The sequence below is a fragment of the Physeter macrocephalus genome, chromosome 13 (assembly GCF_002837175.3).
Source record: "Physeter macrocephalus isolate SW-GA chromosome 13, ASM283717v5, whole genome shotgun sequence".
In the NCBI taxonomy this organism is placed as follows: Eukaryota; Metazoa; Chordata; class Mammalia; order Artiodactyla; family Physeteridae; genus Physeter; species Physeter macrocephalus.
Window position 1 is genome coordinate 65,979,011 of NC_041226.1, and position 13,537 is coordinate 65,992,547.

Consider the following 13,537-nt stretch of genomic DNA (forward strand, 5'->3'; position numbering starts at 1 on the left):
GGCCGCTGAGCCTGCGCGTCCGGAGCCTGTGCTCCGCAACGGGAGAGGCCACAGCAGTGAGAGGCGCGCGTACCGCAAAAAAAAAAAAAAAAAGCATGCTAAAATGGTATCTGGGGAACTGCAAGATATACAACATTCAGGTCTAGAAATTCTTCTATTGTCTCTACCTTTTTTTATGGGGTGATAAGTGAGTAAGACAAATGAGATTGGCTATTATAACAGGAGACATTCAATAGCAAGAACAGAAGGAATTTGGACCCATTTAAATAGTTGTGAATAAAATCTGAATCATCACATGATAAATCCAATCCTCTATTCAAATATATTTTATAAGCACTTTTCCACAAAATTAATGGATTTCATTTTTTGTTGTTTCCTTAAAAATTATCATATCCTTGGCCAGCTGTTCTTTACTTATTTATTTATTTTTGCTGTGTTGGGTCTGCGTTTCCGTGCAAGGGCTTTCTCTAGTTGTGGCAAGCAGGGGCCACTCTTCATCGCGGTGCGCGGGCCTCTCACTGTCACGGCCTCTCCCGTTGCGGAGCACAGGCTCCAGATGCGAAGGCTCAGTAGTTGTGGCTCACGGGCCTAGTTGCTCTGCGGCATGTGGGATCCTCCCGGACCAGGGCTCGAACCCGTGTCCCCTGCATTAGCAGGCAGATTCTCAACCACTGCGCCACCAGGGAAGCCCCGCCAGCTATTCTTAAATTCAGTTTCTCTGAACTGGGTTCTTGTTCTATACTCTACACTTCTCTAAATGTAAGATTGACCTTCTAGCTATTTCCCTCCAATCCCACAGAGGACCCTGACTCATCACAATGGTGTTTCTCCAAGCAGATTTTAATTCGTCTCTTCCTGCAGCAATCCGGCAGGATCTATTGCCATCCTCATCTTCTGAAAACACAGATTTTTATTCTGTCATTTCTTGGTTCAGGAGCCAAAAATGATTGCCTTTGTTATTGCCCAAACTCCTCTGCTTAGCTTTTTTTTAGTTACTTATTATTTTTTAATTGTGGGAAAATACACATTACATATATTTTACCACCTTAACCATTTTTAAATTAAGTTCCATGACATTAAATACATTCATTGTTGTGCAGTCATCACCACCATCCATCCACAGAACTTTTTTCTCTTGCAAAACTGAAATAGTAACTCTCCAATCCTCCATTCCCTCCCAGCCCCTGGTAACAACCATCCTACCTTTCTGTCTCTATGAATTTGACTGCTCTAGGTGCCTCATAGAAGTGGAATCCTAGTTTTGGTCCTTTCGTGACTGGTTTATTTAACTTAGCATAAGGTCTTCAAGATTCACCCATGTTACAGCATGGGACGGGATTTCCTTCCTTTTGAAGACTGAATAATATCCCATTGTATGTATCGCCCACATTTTTTTATCCATTCATCTGTCATTGGGCACTTGGGCGGCTTCCACCTTTGACTGCTGTGAATAACGCTGCTATGACCAGAGGTGTACAAATATCTCATTACTTGTCTTCAGTTCTTTGAGGGTATATATATGCCCAGAAGCAGAATTGCTGGATCGTATGGTAATTCTACATTTAATTTTTTGAGGAGCTGCCATGTTGTTTTCCGCAGAGCCTACGCTAACATTCCCACCAGCAGTGCGCGAGGATTCCATTTTCTCCATGCTCATCTACACTTGTTACTTTCTGCTTTCTGGGTAGTAACCCTCTTAATGGGTGTAGAGTGGCATCTTGTGGTTTTTGCCCAGCTTTTAAAGCGCTCAGTAACCAGGCCCTTCTCTCAAATCCAACTTTAATTCAAAGTTATCTACCCAAGCCTTCCACTACAACCAGACCTTCTTCTCATGGTCCTCTATATAGACTACATGTGTCTTTCACAGCCCTGTTCCATGCCCTTCTTCAATCTAAAATGCTCCCTTCTTTCCCCCTCACCTACCTAAGACCTACCATCTCTTTAATCTAGTTCAAGACCCAGCTCCTTTCCCAAATCCCTCTCTCCCTTCTCCAACCTTTTGTTATAGTTATGTCTCCCCAGGCAGGATTGTAAATTTCTTTGTCAAACCAATAAATGAATGTAATTTGTATCTTCTAATGAGTTCGTGCATTCTGGGCATATTTAGACTCTTGGTCTGTACCTGTTAATTGGCTGATGTCAGAGGACATGGAAGCATGGTCAAAATGCACATTCCAAACTTTCTGATTATTATTATGTTCAATCCCAGAGAAAAGAGAAAAGTTTCAAAGAGATATCCTTAGCTGACCAAAGAACGGAAACTTCAAATCAGTAAGGGGAACAAGCTGCAGTAGATGTAGAACTGGAAGGAAAAAGAAAGGACAGGGTCCAGGGTCTGAAAGTCTTTGAAAGTTAGAGAGAGACAAAGAGAGAGATACGTGACCTCAGAAATCATCTTGATTACTTGGCAGGCTGAGGTTTAGGGAAGACAAAATAGACACCAATGGGGGAACACCACCAGCAGATAGGCCGTATGTTTTTCAGCTTCTTGACAAATTTAGAGATTTTTAAAATTGTTTTACCTTCCTTTCTCAACCTGTCCTAAGATTCTTTAAACGGCACATGGCGCTATACTGGGGCCTGGGCAAATAAAAAAATATATGCCCCTACATACACTTATCAAAATATCCTCCCGTATTTTGAACCAGGTGGAAAAGCTACCAAAAAACCTACAACTTAAAAACATGACTTCAAAAAATTCATTAAAAAAAAAAATGTACACATGAAGCCCCGTGCAGCCCAGTCTATTGGCAGGCTATTGTCATCTCCACAAACCCATTCAGCAGGTGTGGTACTGGCTAACTGGGGGAAAAAAAAAAAATTGGTCTACTTACAAACCGATGCAGGGGTATAAAACAAACAAACAACGACAGACTGTCTTTAAAATTTTGATAGTGTATTCATCGTAGATGTCTTTGCATGAATTTGGGTTTTTGAGAATATTACTCCTTAGCTCAATTACTGAGTTTATGGCCTGCCCTCGGAGCTTTGTGCTTGAGGCACGTGCTGCATCTGCCTCACCATAAGCCCGGCCGTACCTTCAGGTCCTGCTGGTCCCCATCCAAAGCTTGCTAGTGCATTCTGATTTTATTGCTTAGGCATTTCACACCACGGCCAGTTTTCAATTAATTCAAGTAGAATTGTCAAATCGGGTGTAGATACTTTCCCTGTGAAATAAGTTCTCTTAACAACTTTCAATTTTCTAAAACAAGAGTCATGCAACCAGTCCCTTTTCTGATGTTTAATTGGTAAAGGCTCATTTTGGTAAATATAGATACTCTATAAAATTGCCAATAAACTTAAATTTAAGGTCGTGGTTTACACTAAAAAGAAAGGAAAAAGGAAAGAAAGCTTCTTTAGAAGATGAACGAATCACGCGTTTAGAAGTTGCATTAGTTACCTGGCAGATCGATGGCGTAGCTATAGCCAAGCTGGTCTGCAGTTAAAAAGAGCTCCTCATTAGTCACCGGAGGGAAGAAAGGAACCATGTTATACATCCGATTGTGACCAATGGGTGCCAGCTCCTGAGGCCAGGCACCCGCAGGGGGATGGAATCTTTTCATCCACTCGTCAAAAACGGCATCAGTAAAGGAATGAAGGACCTGCAAGACAGTTGAACACGGTGTTAACATTGATAGGTCTGTTCCAATCAGACCAATCTGATTGGAACTTTCTCTAAAATGAAATGGGGTTGGTTCTTCTTGACAACAGGAACTTCTTGGTGACATACCCACTGGCATTTTTAGTGAAGTTTCCAAGGCTGTGAGGCATATCTCTCCAAACAGGATTATAAACCCCTTTGTTAAGACAAATGAAAGTTCATGTGGCAGACTTAACATTGTTTTAGGAATATTTGAGGCCTTCAACAAATGCATGTTAATTATTAGGTTCAGAAAAAAAGGCAAGTGTGATGAGATACATAGTGTAGTCAATATTCAGATGCTTTGGTTTTAACAAGAGAGAAAGGAAACGTGTTTACCAGTATTATAATACAAATGGATAGTTTTTTTAAAAAAGACAGAAAGAAAAGAAAAAGAAAGAAAGAAAACATCCAAAATGGGTGTTCAAATTTTTCTCACCAGGAACACCCTTCTATGTGCTCATTTTATATCCCTATCATGTGAATTCTCAGTGTTACGCCAGCAAAAGTCTAAAAACATTGTAATGCCCAGAGTCCTCAGTTTTATTTTCTCAAGGAAGCTAAGTGCCTTTCAAATACAGCAATTATTACATGTTTTAAAATATGAACAGCAAAATTTCACATTTATAGTCCTGATTTTGCAGCAGGATGTAAATATGAGAGGTCAGCCCAGGTGGTTAGAAGTTCTCTTTCACTCCTAGACTGTCGTTCAGGGAGCCCAGGGGCCCTGTCTGCTTTTCCTTCCCTGCTGTGTCCCCAGGGCCTGTCAACCCAGGGTTTGTTGCAAGGGGGAAGGGGGACACTTATTTCAATAAATACTTGTTAAATGAATTCGTTTACCAATTTACCAATTATAGAGCTCGTCAAATTATACTATAACTTGTTATTTGTTTATCTATTTCCGCTAACAAGACCCCAAACTCCTAAAAGCCAGAGATAAGGCCTCTTCATCTTTGATGTTTTAGGCTTAGCATACAACTTGGACAGAGTTGATGCTTAATAAGTTTCTGTTAGCTGATGACAGTGCCATGCAAATTAGTTTTATATTTTGTACAGTTCAGCCAAACAGGCCTCTTTCTAGCAAGTGCTATTTCCCTCTGTCTGCAATCCTGTTCTTTCTGTTTTCTGGCATCAGAGTCTTTCAAGACAAGTTCACTGGTCCGTGTTCTGAGACATCTTCCCTGACTGCCCTCAGTCTGCATTCTTAGTCCTTTGCACTTCTTCACCCTTTTAATTGCCTTGCCCTTCTGGCTTGTATTACTGTTGTTTATTTAGTAGATAATAGTTTCAAATCTTAGGTTTGAAATCCAAGTTTCCTTGTACTTAGTCCGCCCATTCAGGCAACAGTGAGAGCTTTCTACATTCAGGATAGTAAAAAGAATCAAGTGATTTACTGAGGGGATTTTTTTCCTGAATGGATTTTTAAAGTTCATGGCAGAGGCAATCATGTTAAAAACCAAAACATCAAATTGGAAGACCGGGGCTTTCACAGAGAGAAAGGATTTTCTGAGTTCTGAAATCTTGGCTTTGAGTAACAAAATTTAAACCCCAGAGGAATAAAGGCATAGAGTTTATCGCATGAGCAACAACTTTAGAAGAGCACATGATAATGTTAGCGACCAATGTTTCCCACAAGAAGAGTTCAGAAACAGTTCATCTTTGAGAAGGGGCCTCAGCCCTGGAAAAGGAGCTAAGTGTTAGTTGTTGGCATGGGTCCCTGAAAACAATATCACATGCCCTAAATCCTGGAAACTCCACATAAGGTTAAGAGGTTCCCAGAGAGGGCAATTGTGCTTCCTTCACCAGGTGTAGCCTCGGGAGTCTGCCAGCCTCAAACAGAAGTTTTGCCTCAAGCATGGAGACCAAGCAACAGAGGTACAGTGTCTTAAGCGTAGCAAGCACTGTGGGCTGCTTACCCAAGAGCCTTTCTCTGCTTCTTCCACAGTAACTTCCTTTGTGTTTGGGGTGAAACAGTGTGTCAAGCTATCCATAAGATTGAGCTGCAAGTCATTGGATAGGACTTCTAGGACATCTCGTTAAAGGTGGTTGTCTCGCTTAAAAGTGTCCCCTTTTCCTTTTCCATCTCTCCTTGCCGCTTCCCGGTACATGGATGTGATGGCTGACGCTGCAGCAGCCATCTTAGCAGCTAGCAAGCAAAGTTAAGAAAAGAAGCCACTCACCAAGGATGGTAAAACAGAAAGACAGAAGGTGTGCGTGATGACTGTGGAGCTACTATACCAGCCCTGGGCCGCCTGCCACTGGAGGGCTTTTACACAAAGAGAAAAATAAGCCTCTGTTTTGTTTAGGCTTCTGTAATTTTGGTTTTCTGTTTTAAGCAGCTGAACCAAATGCTAAGTGATACACAGAAAAAGGGGTGTACCAGAAAGTATTTTCCAAGGAAGGCCATACAGCATCTCCTGAACTTTTAGATACTGAGTTCAAGTGAGAGATCAAATTGTGATTTACAAAAAGAAATAAGAGACCCTCAGGGCATAGAAAGATGCAGATTTAATGCTCTAAGAGGTAAATAACTGGGTGAAAGCACTAGAATTAACCCAGCACAAAGTGTAAATAATTAAGGAGGGGACAACACTCTAAAGCAATTCATAATTTGGAGAGATAACAGGGGAAGCGTGAGAAGGAGAGATTATAGGTCTCAGAAGGGTTGTTAAACATTATACAATAAAAGCTCTAGTAGGAACGACACACAGAGTACCCAATTTATAGAATGTAGTAAAAAAAAAAAAAAAAGGCCAGTGTGTGCCAAGAAGATGAAAAAAAGGCAACAGACAAAATGCTGTGAGCAACAATGTATCCAGAGGCTAGAAAGAGTAGTGCAACCTGGAGACTAGGTATTTTTGATGAAGTTGTGAACATTATTCCTAAACGAAATACCCTGAATTGCTCTTGAGAAATCAATGGTATGTTTGTTGGACACGGGTTGAAAATAAGCTAAGTTAATATCTCTGTAGAGGCCGAATGTAATTTGACGATAATAAATCAAAACAAAACAAAGTAAAAGTAAACTGTTGTTGACTTATATCTGCTATAGAGATTCATAGTTATATTTTGTCATTAATAATTGAGTGCTTCAGAAATGAGGTTACAAGTTTCGGTATAAAACTTATTCTATCTTGTTCCAACAAAGCGTGGATAGGTACAGGAAGAAAAAAAAAACCCACTAAATTTCAACTTGCGAGGCAGTATTGAAGAAAATGTGATTACATGGGCTTTCAAGGTAAAAATTTTTAAATGTAACCCTTGCAGAAGAAATCAACTGATCAACAAATGTGCTTACAGGCATAAAGAAACTCAATAAAGTACAGGGAAAGCATGCATATCTTTCTCAAGATCATTGGAGGATAAAGTTACTACCAAACTTAATCTTCATTTAAATGGCTGCAAATTCAGATTCCGGCCGCATGGAATCTCCTGGCGACAAGGGAAGAGTTATTTGCGCCTGGAGGAAGATCACTATCGAAACCTGAGGCTGACTGAAAACACATCTGTACTTTACCAAAGACCAGCTCACTGCTGTTTTCACTACTTGAGTTCATGTATTACTATCCAGCAGATGTCATTCTTAATCAGAGTGGATCTTACTGTGGTAACATGATGATGCTCTGGTCCTCTAAGAATTCATATCTGAGCATTTAAAAGTCACATGATAGACACACAGTTCCATATGAGGAGCTCTAATTTAAAACTTAAGTTAGAAGTCACAAGTAAAAAGTTGGGTCCGAATTTTTAAATGAGAGAATTCCTAATGGTAACTCCTAAAAAACATAATTAACCATGCTTGTTGTTTTATGGTATCGATAATATTTATTTATTCTTGCCTTGTTCTGTCAAGGATTTGAAGCAGTGTATAGTCAAGATGTTGGTTTTACATACCTAATAAGCCATATGTAATAGGCATGAAATAGTTACACAACACCCAACTTCCACTTAGCTGACTAAGCTCTCCCACAGGGACTTGAGTACTCCATAGACAGCACATTCAGTGAGAGAGAAGAAACAATCAGAGAAAATAGGCATTTGAATAACAATAGTCTCCTGGGCAGTGCTCAGCCCGGATGGTGTGTGTTTCCCGTTTTGCTATCATTTTCTCTCCCTGTCCTTTTCTACCCACTCTCTCACTGCATCCTGAGCAGACAATGGAAGGTATTTTTCAGGCATTTTGGAGGAGTTACACAGGGAAAGCACCCTTTCTGCCCAAAAGATTTGTATAATAGCATTGGATACAAAATATACATATGTATACATAAAATTATACAGTATACACTGTATATAAGATATGATAGCATGCATATAAGAAGAAATATCAAGAGCATTAGGAACTCAGTTGCTATACCCTTGAGGAAGAAAGCCTGTAGTTTAAGCATTAAATTTTGAACAAACGCAAACAGAGAACACAGGAGAGTTCTGCTATTAGCATGTCAATTTAAAAGATGCGATGTATGCTGAACTGCATACATCATAGGCAGACAATACAGGTTGAAAAGAGAGGACCAGGGTGATGTTAGAAGAGATTCTAGAGAAGAGCTGAGATACTCCCAGGCCATTCAAGACTAAGGGACCACCAAAGCTCTAGGAGAGAGGAACTCAAATGAATGCTAGAACCATCTTAGATTTGTATATAAATTATGGTTTGCTGTTATACTACTTAATTCATCAATAATGAAGTGTATATAGTTCATCTCTTAGTTACAGGTTTAGTTCTTCTCAGTACAGTATGTGTTTATCCTTATAAAGTCTAGAGTTGAAAAGAACCCCTTCAGCTCCATTTAGCCATTTAGCATGTGCAAGTTCAAAATCAAACTATCCCTACAAATTATTGTGTATAAAATCAGCCACAAGGATATATTGTACAGCACAGGGAATATAGCCAATGTCTTAAAATAACTAACTATAAGCGAAATATAACCTTTAAAAATTGTGAATCACTATATTGTACACCTGTAACTTATATAATATTGTACATCAACTATACCTCAATAAAAAAAAGAGTAAATAAGAGTATATCACAATAGAATGTGATACACACTTCAGTCAAGAGTATTTCTTGTACCTAATTAAATATTATTAGAGCTTTTCAATTATTAAAAATAAAATAAAATAAAACCACCCAGACTGAGCCTATATAAACCCTGCCACCCTGGGAGCTCCTGCCCAAGCAGGTGGCCAGCCACCCTTTCTGGCACCACAGCTCTGGTAAAATTCACCAAGATGTTATGCTACTTAGGAATCAGTGGCTGTCTATCTCAGTTATTTAAAAATACATATATTAAATAAGTAAATGTGGCATTTTTAAAGTCATGAATCCTTACTCATGACAAAACCAATGCCCTCCCTACCTTTTCAAAAGTCAAGGGAAATTATTCAGACCTGCCTCACCAATTAGTGTTAATTCCTATCAACATGATCTAACAGGACAATGTGTCCTCAGCTATAATGAAAGCGACTGTGAAGTTATCAAATTAGAATTGTCTAAACCGACAAAAGGCAAAATTGTAGCTGGAAGACTCCACGTGGGGAAATTTTTGAGGAGAAAACTTTTCTTATAATCTCTGCTCAGCCACTTACTAGTTCATCTGATGTTGTACTCACCTCTTAGCCTCTCTGAACTTTATTTTCCCCATATTTAAAACAAGGAGAGTTGTTTACCAGACACAGTTTGTAAACTTAAAGGATTATGTTTGTATGGCATCTAGTGTAGGGACACATTAAGAGAAGCTCAATCAATAATTTATAGCACATCAAGTACTAACCACTAAAGAACCTAACCACTGTTCCGGAGATTGGATATTGTATCAGTGATCACATTAGCTTCCCTTAAGCTAGTGAAATCTAGAAAAGACATCTTTATATGAACAGAGTATTAGGTTTCCAAGAAAAATAAAATATCAAAAGAGGATGTTGTATTTTACTAACTTACATAGAGAATAAATCATTTAACTAATTCTCTTAAGAACCTTTCATTTTTTTGCTCTTCCCAGAAGTCATTATCCTACATGAACAGACAGATCACAGAGAAGGAAATGTAAATGGTTCTTTAAATACGTGAAAAGATGTTGAACTTCACTTAGAAGAAAAGAAATGAAAATTAAATTCACAGAAATATTTTCACGTATCACACTGGCAAGATGAAAAAGTGTAATAACATACCATATTAATGAGAAAAAGTGGGGGACTTGTCCCTCTGCTACATAGCTGGTCGGAGAAAAAAATCATTCAGCCTCCCAGAGGGCAATTTGGCAACACCTATCAAAATTTCAAATGCGTTTATTTAACTTCTGAGCCCGTGATTCTATCCTCTTGACTTATCCTACATGTACATGTTAATTTATTGCTGTATTGTTTGTAAAGCAAAAGATTAGAAACCACCTAAACATCCATCAGTAGGAGACCAATTTCAGGAAAAATTCATGCTATAGAACACCATGCGGCCTTTAAAAAAAAAAGTGTTTAGAATAGGTAAAACAAACAAACAAACGAAAGAGTAAAACAAAGTCACAAAAGTGTCTATAGTATGCTGCCATTTGTATAAAAAAGAGAAATATTATACATAAATATATGTGCTTGTAGATCTATAAAATATATCTGGAAGAATAGGGAAAAATGGAATGGATAGCTGGGAGATGGTATCGATACAGGGACTTCATTTTGTGCCTTTTACATTTGAACCTCTTATAATGTTATAAATTTTTTTAATTAAAAAATTTAGGAAACTATGTAACAACCTAAAAATGTGTGCATTATATTGGCAACGGTATAAACATATAAGAGTATGAAACAAAATAAGCAGAAATATTGAAATGAAATTATGGACATCTAAAAACTTTTTTGCCAATATTTCTGAATTATAAATCATTAAACCGTTAATACATTTAAAATTGACATAAAACAATGTTATTTTAATTACTCAAGATATTACTCTATGACTTTTTAAGAAAGATAAATATAATAGACCCATTTTTAAGTGCCTTGCTCTTGATGGGAGAAAAGCAACGTAAGTGCTTTGCTCTTGATGGGAGAAAAGCAATGTCCTATATACTTCTTTTGTAAAATTTCAACTAAACTCATACTAACTCAGAAGTATTTTATATTTGCTACTATGACCTATTAATTTTAGTAATTTTATTGCAGCCTAGAAAAGTAGAGTCCAATAAGGTCTTACAGGCTTAACTTAGTGTAATCCATTAGATCTTTGTTTTTAGAAACTCATGTTCTCTTTTCTTGCTTTATATTCTTAAATTCCTTTCTTATCCAAATGATTGTCATTGTTAAGAAATACAAATAAACAACAAGGTTTTACTGTATACCACAGGGAACTATATTCAACATCTTGTAATAATCTAATACCTATAATAACTATAATGGAAAAGAATCTGAAAAAGAATATATATACATATACATACAATATTGTGTTAGTTTCAGGTGTGAAGTAAAGTGATTCAGTTACATAATAATATACACAATATTATATGTAAATAAACTGACTATAGCTCAATTAAAAAAGAAAGAAAGAAATACAAATGGTAATAAGCCTGCTTGTATGTCTTAATTCCATTTAGAATTTCAGCATATAAGGTGAAGAACAGACACATGAGCTATTCAGTGAGTACTAACCATGCAACCTATGCATCGCCTAGCTACTGTGGAATTGAAAGAATTACAACTTGCCAAATGTAACTTTCTAGGAGGACAATATCCAAATACACTTTAAGAATATTATCTTTAGGAATTGGGAAGAAAGTTACTAGTCTCTAACATAGTTTCTTTTGTGGCAGTTAACTAACTTTATAGTCTATTGGTTTCCCTCTTTTTTTTCTTTTCTAGGTTATACCTACATTTAATATTGAAAACAGAACTATTTAGCATTCCTGTGACCTAATATTATTTTCCATGATAAATGTGTGCATTTCCTTCAATTACCTTAAAATTAGAATTTCAGAGATCAGTTCAGAGTTTTTCCTGCATTTTAGCATTATACCTTCTTATACTCATTATTGCGATCACATACAACTTTGTATTTCTCTTGCTTGAAGAGATTTCAGAAAAATAAATTTAATAAATGTTATAAGCAATGTTTTTGCATAAATTGACTCATGAATTTGAAATTCCGGAAGCTATAACTCTGTTAACTTAAGTGCTTTAACCTGGCTTTCAATACTGTTGAAGATGAATTGGCTTCAACATGAAACTCTTTGTAAACAGACTAAAGTAACTGTGAGTTCTGGAACTGGTGCCGAAACATTACTCCTTCTGTGCCTTCAGAGAAGGGCTGCGGCTTTTTGTCTATTTATATATACATAACTTATACCAAAGAAAACAAAATTTTAAATATTAAAGGTATTAAAAGTAATGAAGACAAGGACGATTAAACATCTTGTGTCTTTGAACTACATGTAAGTCACGGAATTCCTCGTCCATAAAGGCATAATGTGGGCTTCTAACTAGAGCAGGAAGAGAAAGATGACTAAAGAGACATCTGTACGGCCAACAAGACACTGATCCCTTCAAGCTGGGGTTGGCAAACTAAAGCCTGCTGGGTATATAGGGCTCTCAGCCTGTTTTTGTAAATAAAGTTTTATTAGAACCCCACACTTGTAGGCAGATAGGGGAGGGGGATCCCCGGTGGAAAAGAACCAGATACAGCTTTTCGATGTAAGAGAGGCCATTTTAAGCCTAAGCCGTTTTGTGATCTAAGCCTGTCCTCAATGCTTGCCCTTGAACAGGCCTCAGTAATAACAATTTTAAGGAAACAAAAGAACAAACTGACTGTTATCAGGCAAGAGAAGTAACTATAGCAAAGACAACAAATTAGTTGTAAAAACTCTCAGTTCCCTTTCAATGGTAAAGATTAGCCTGAAGCAGTTTCTTGAGCTGTTCTGAAGAATCTAAACCCCCCTCTAGCACTCAACCACCTGATCAGTGGAACCTAGGAGATGATGATGTTAACCTTTTCTGACTTGTGACTTCAATCAACTAAAGCTTGGACTCTGTCGACCTTTGCCCCAGTTCTACGCTGAACCTCCTCTGCAGAAGCCCCTTCATGAATATTCATGTACCCTTAGCTTAAAACTTCCCCAATATTGCTGTTCCCAGAGACACTGCTTTGGGAAATATCCCCAGTGTTCCCCTTACTTGCTGCAAGCAATAAATCCTTCCTTCTTCGGATCAATCTTTGGCTTGGTTGTGTCTTTTGGCTCAATGTCTGCCAAGAGACTGAACCCAGTCTTTGGGTAATACACTCTCTTGTTCATGTATTGTCTATGGCTGCTTTCATGTTACAGTGGCAGGGTTGCATAGCTACAACAGAGATCATCTGGCCTGCAAAGCCTAAAACACGTGCTATCTGGCCATTGACAGAAAAATGTTGTCAAGCCCTGCACACTTAGTGGGTTTTCTCAAAATAAGGACATAAGATTTGGCAATCCTTGAGATTTAGGACTGAAAATCAAATTACTAGCAACTACAGAAATGCAAATCGAAACTACAGTGAGGTATCACCTCACACCAGTCAGAATGGCCATCATCAAAAAATCTACAAATAATCAATGCTGGCGAGGGTGTGGAGAAAAGGGAACCCTCTTGCACTGTTGGTGGGAATGTCAATTGATACAGCCACTGTGGAGGACAGTATGAAGGTTCCTTAAAAAACTACAAATAGAACTACCATACGACCCAGCAATCCCACTACTGGGCATATATCCTGAGCAAACCATAATTCAGAAAGAGTCATGTACCACAATGTTCACTGCAGCACTATTTACAATAGCCAGGACATGGAAGCAACCTAAGTGTCCATCAACAGATGAATGGATAAAGAAGATGTGGCACATATATACAATGGAATATTACTCAGCCATAAAAAGAAATGAAATTGAGTTA

The 13,537-nt window shown here is 38.0% G+C and overlaps 1 protein-coding gene across 1 annotated transcript in view; it reads right to left on the reverse strand.

Annotated features, from left to right (window-relative positions):
• DCT (dopachrome tautomerase) overlaps window positions 1–13,537 on the reverse strand; it is a 33,004-nt gene that overhangs the window by 2,033 nt on the left and 17,434 nt on the right. Inside the window, exon 7 of the mRNA XM_007101752.3 lies at window positions 3,401–3,602. Within this exon, the coding sequence (XP_007101814.2) occupies window positions 3,401–3,602 (202 nt within the window). The remainder of the gene's footprint in view (window positions 1–3,400; window positions 3,603–13,537) is intronic.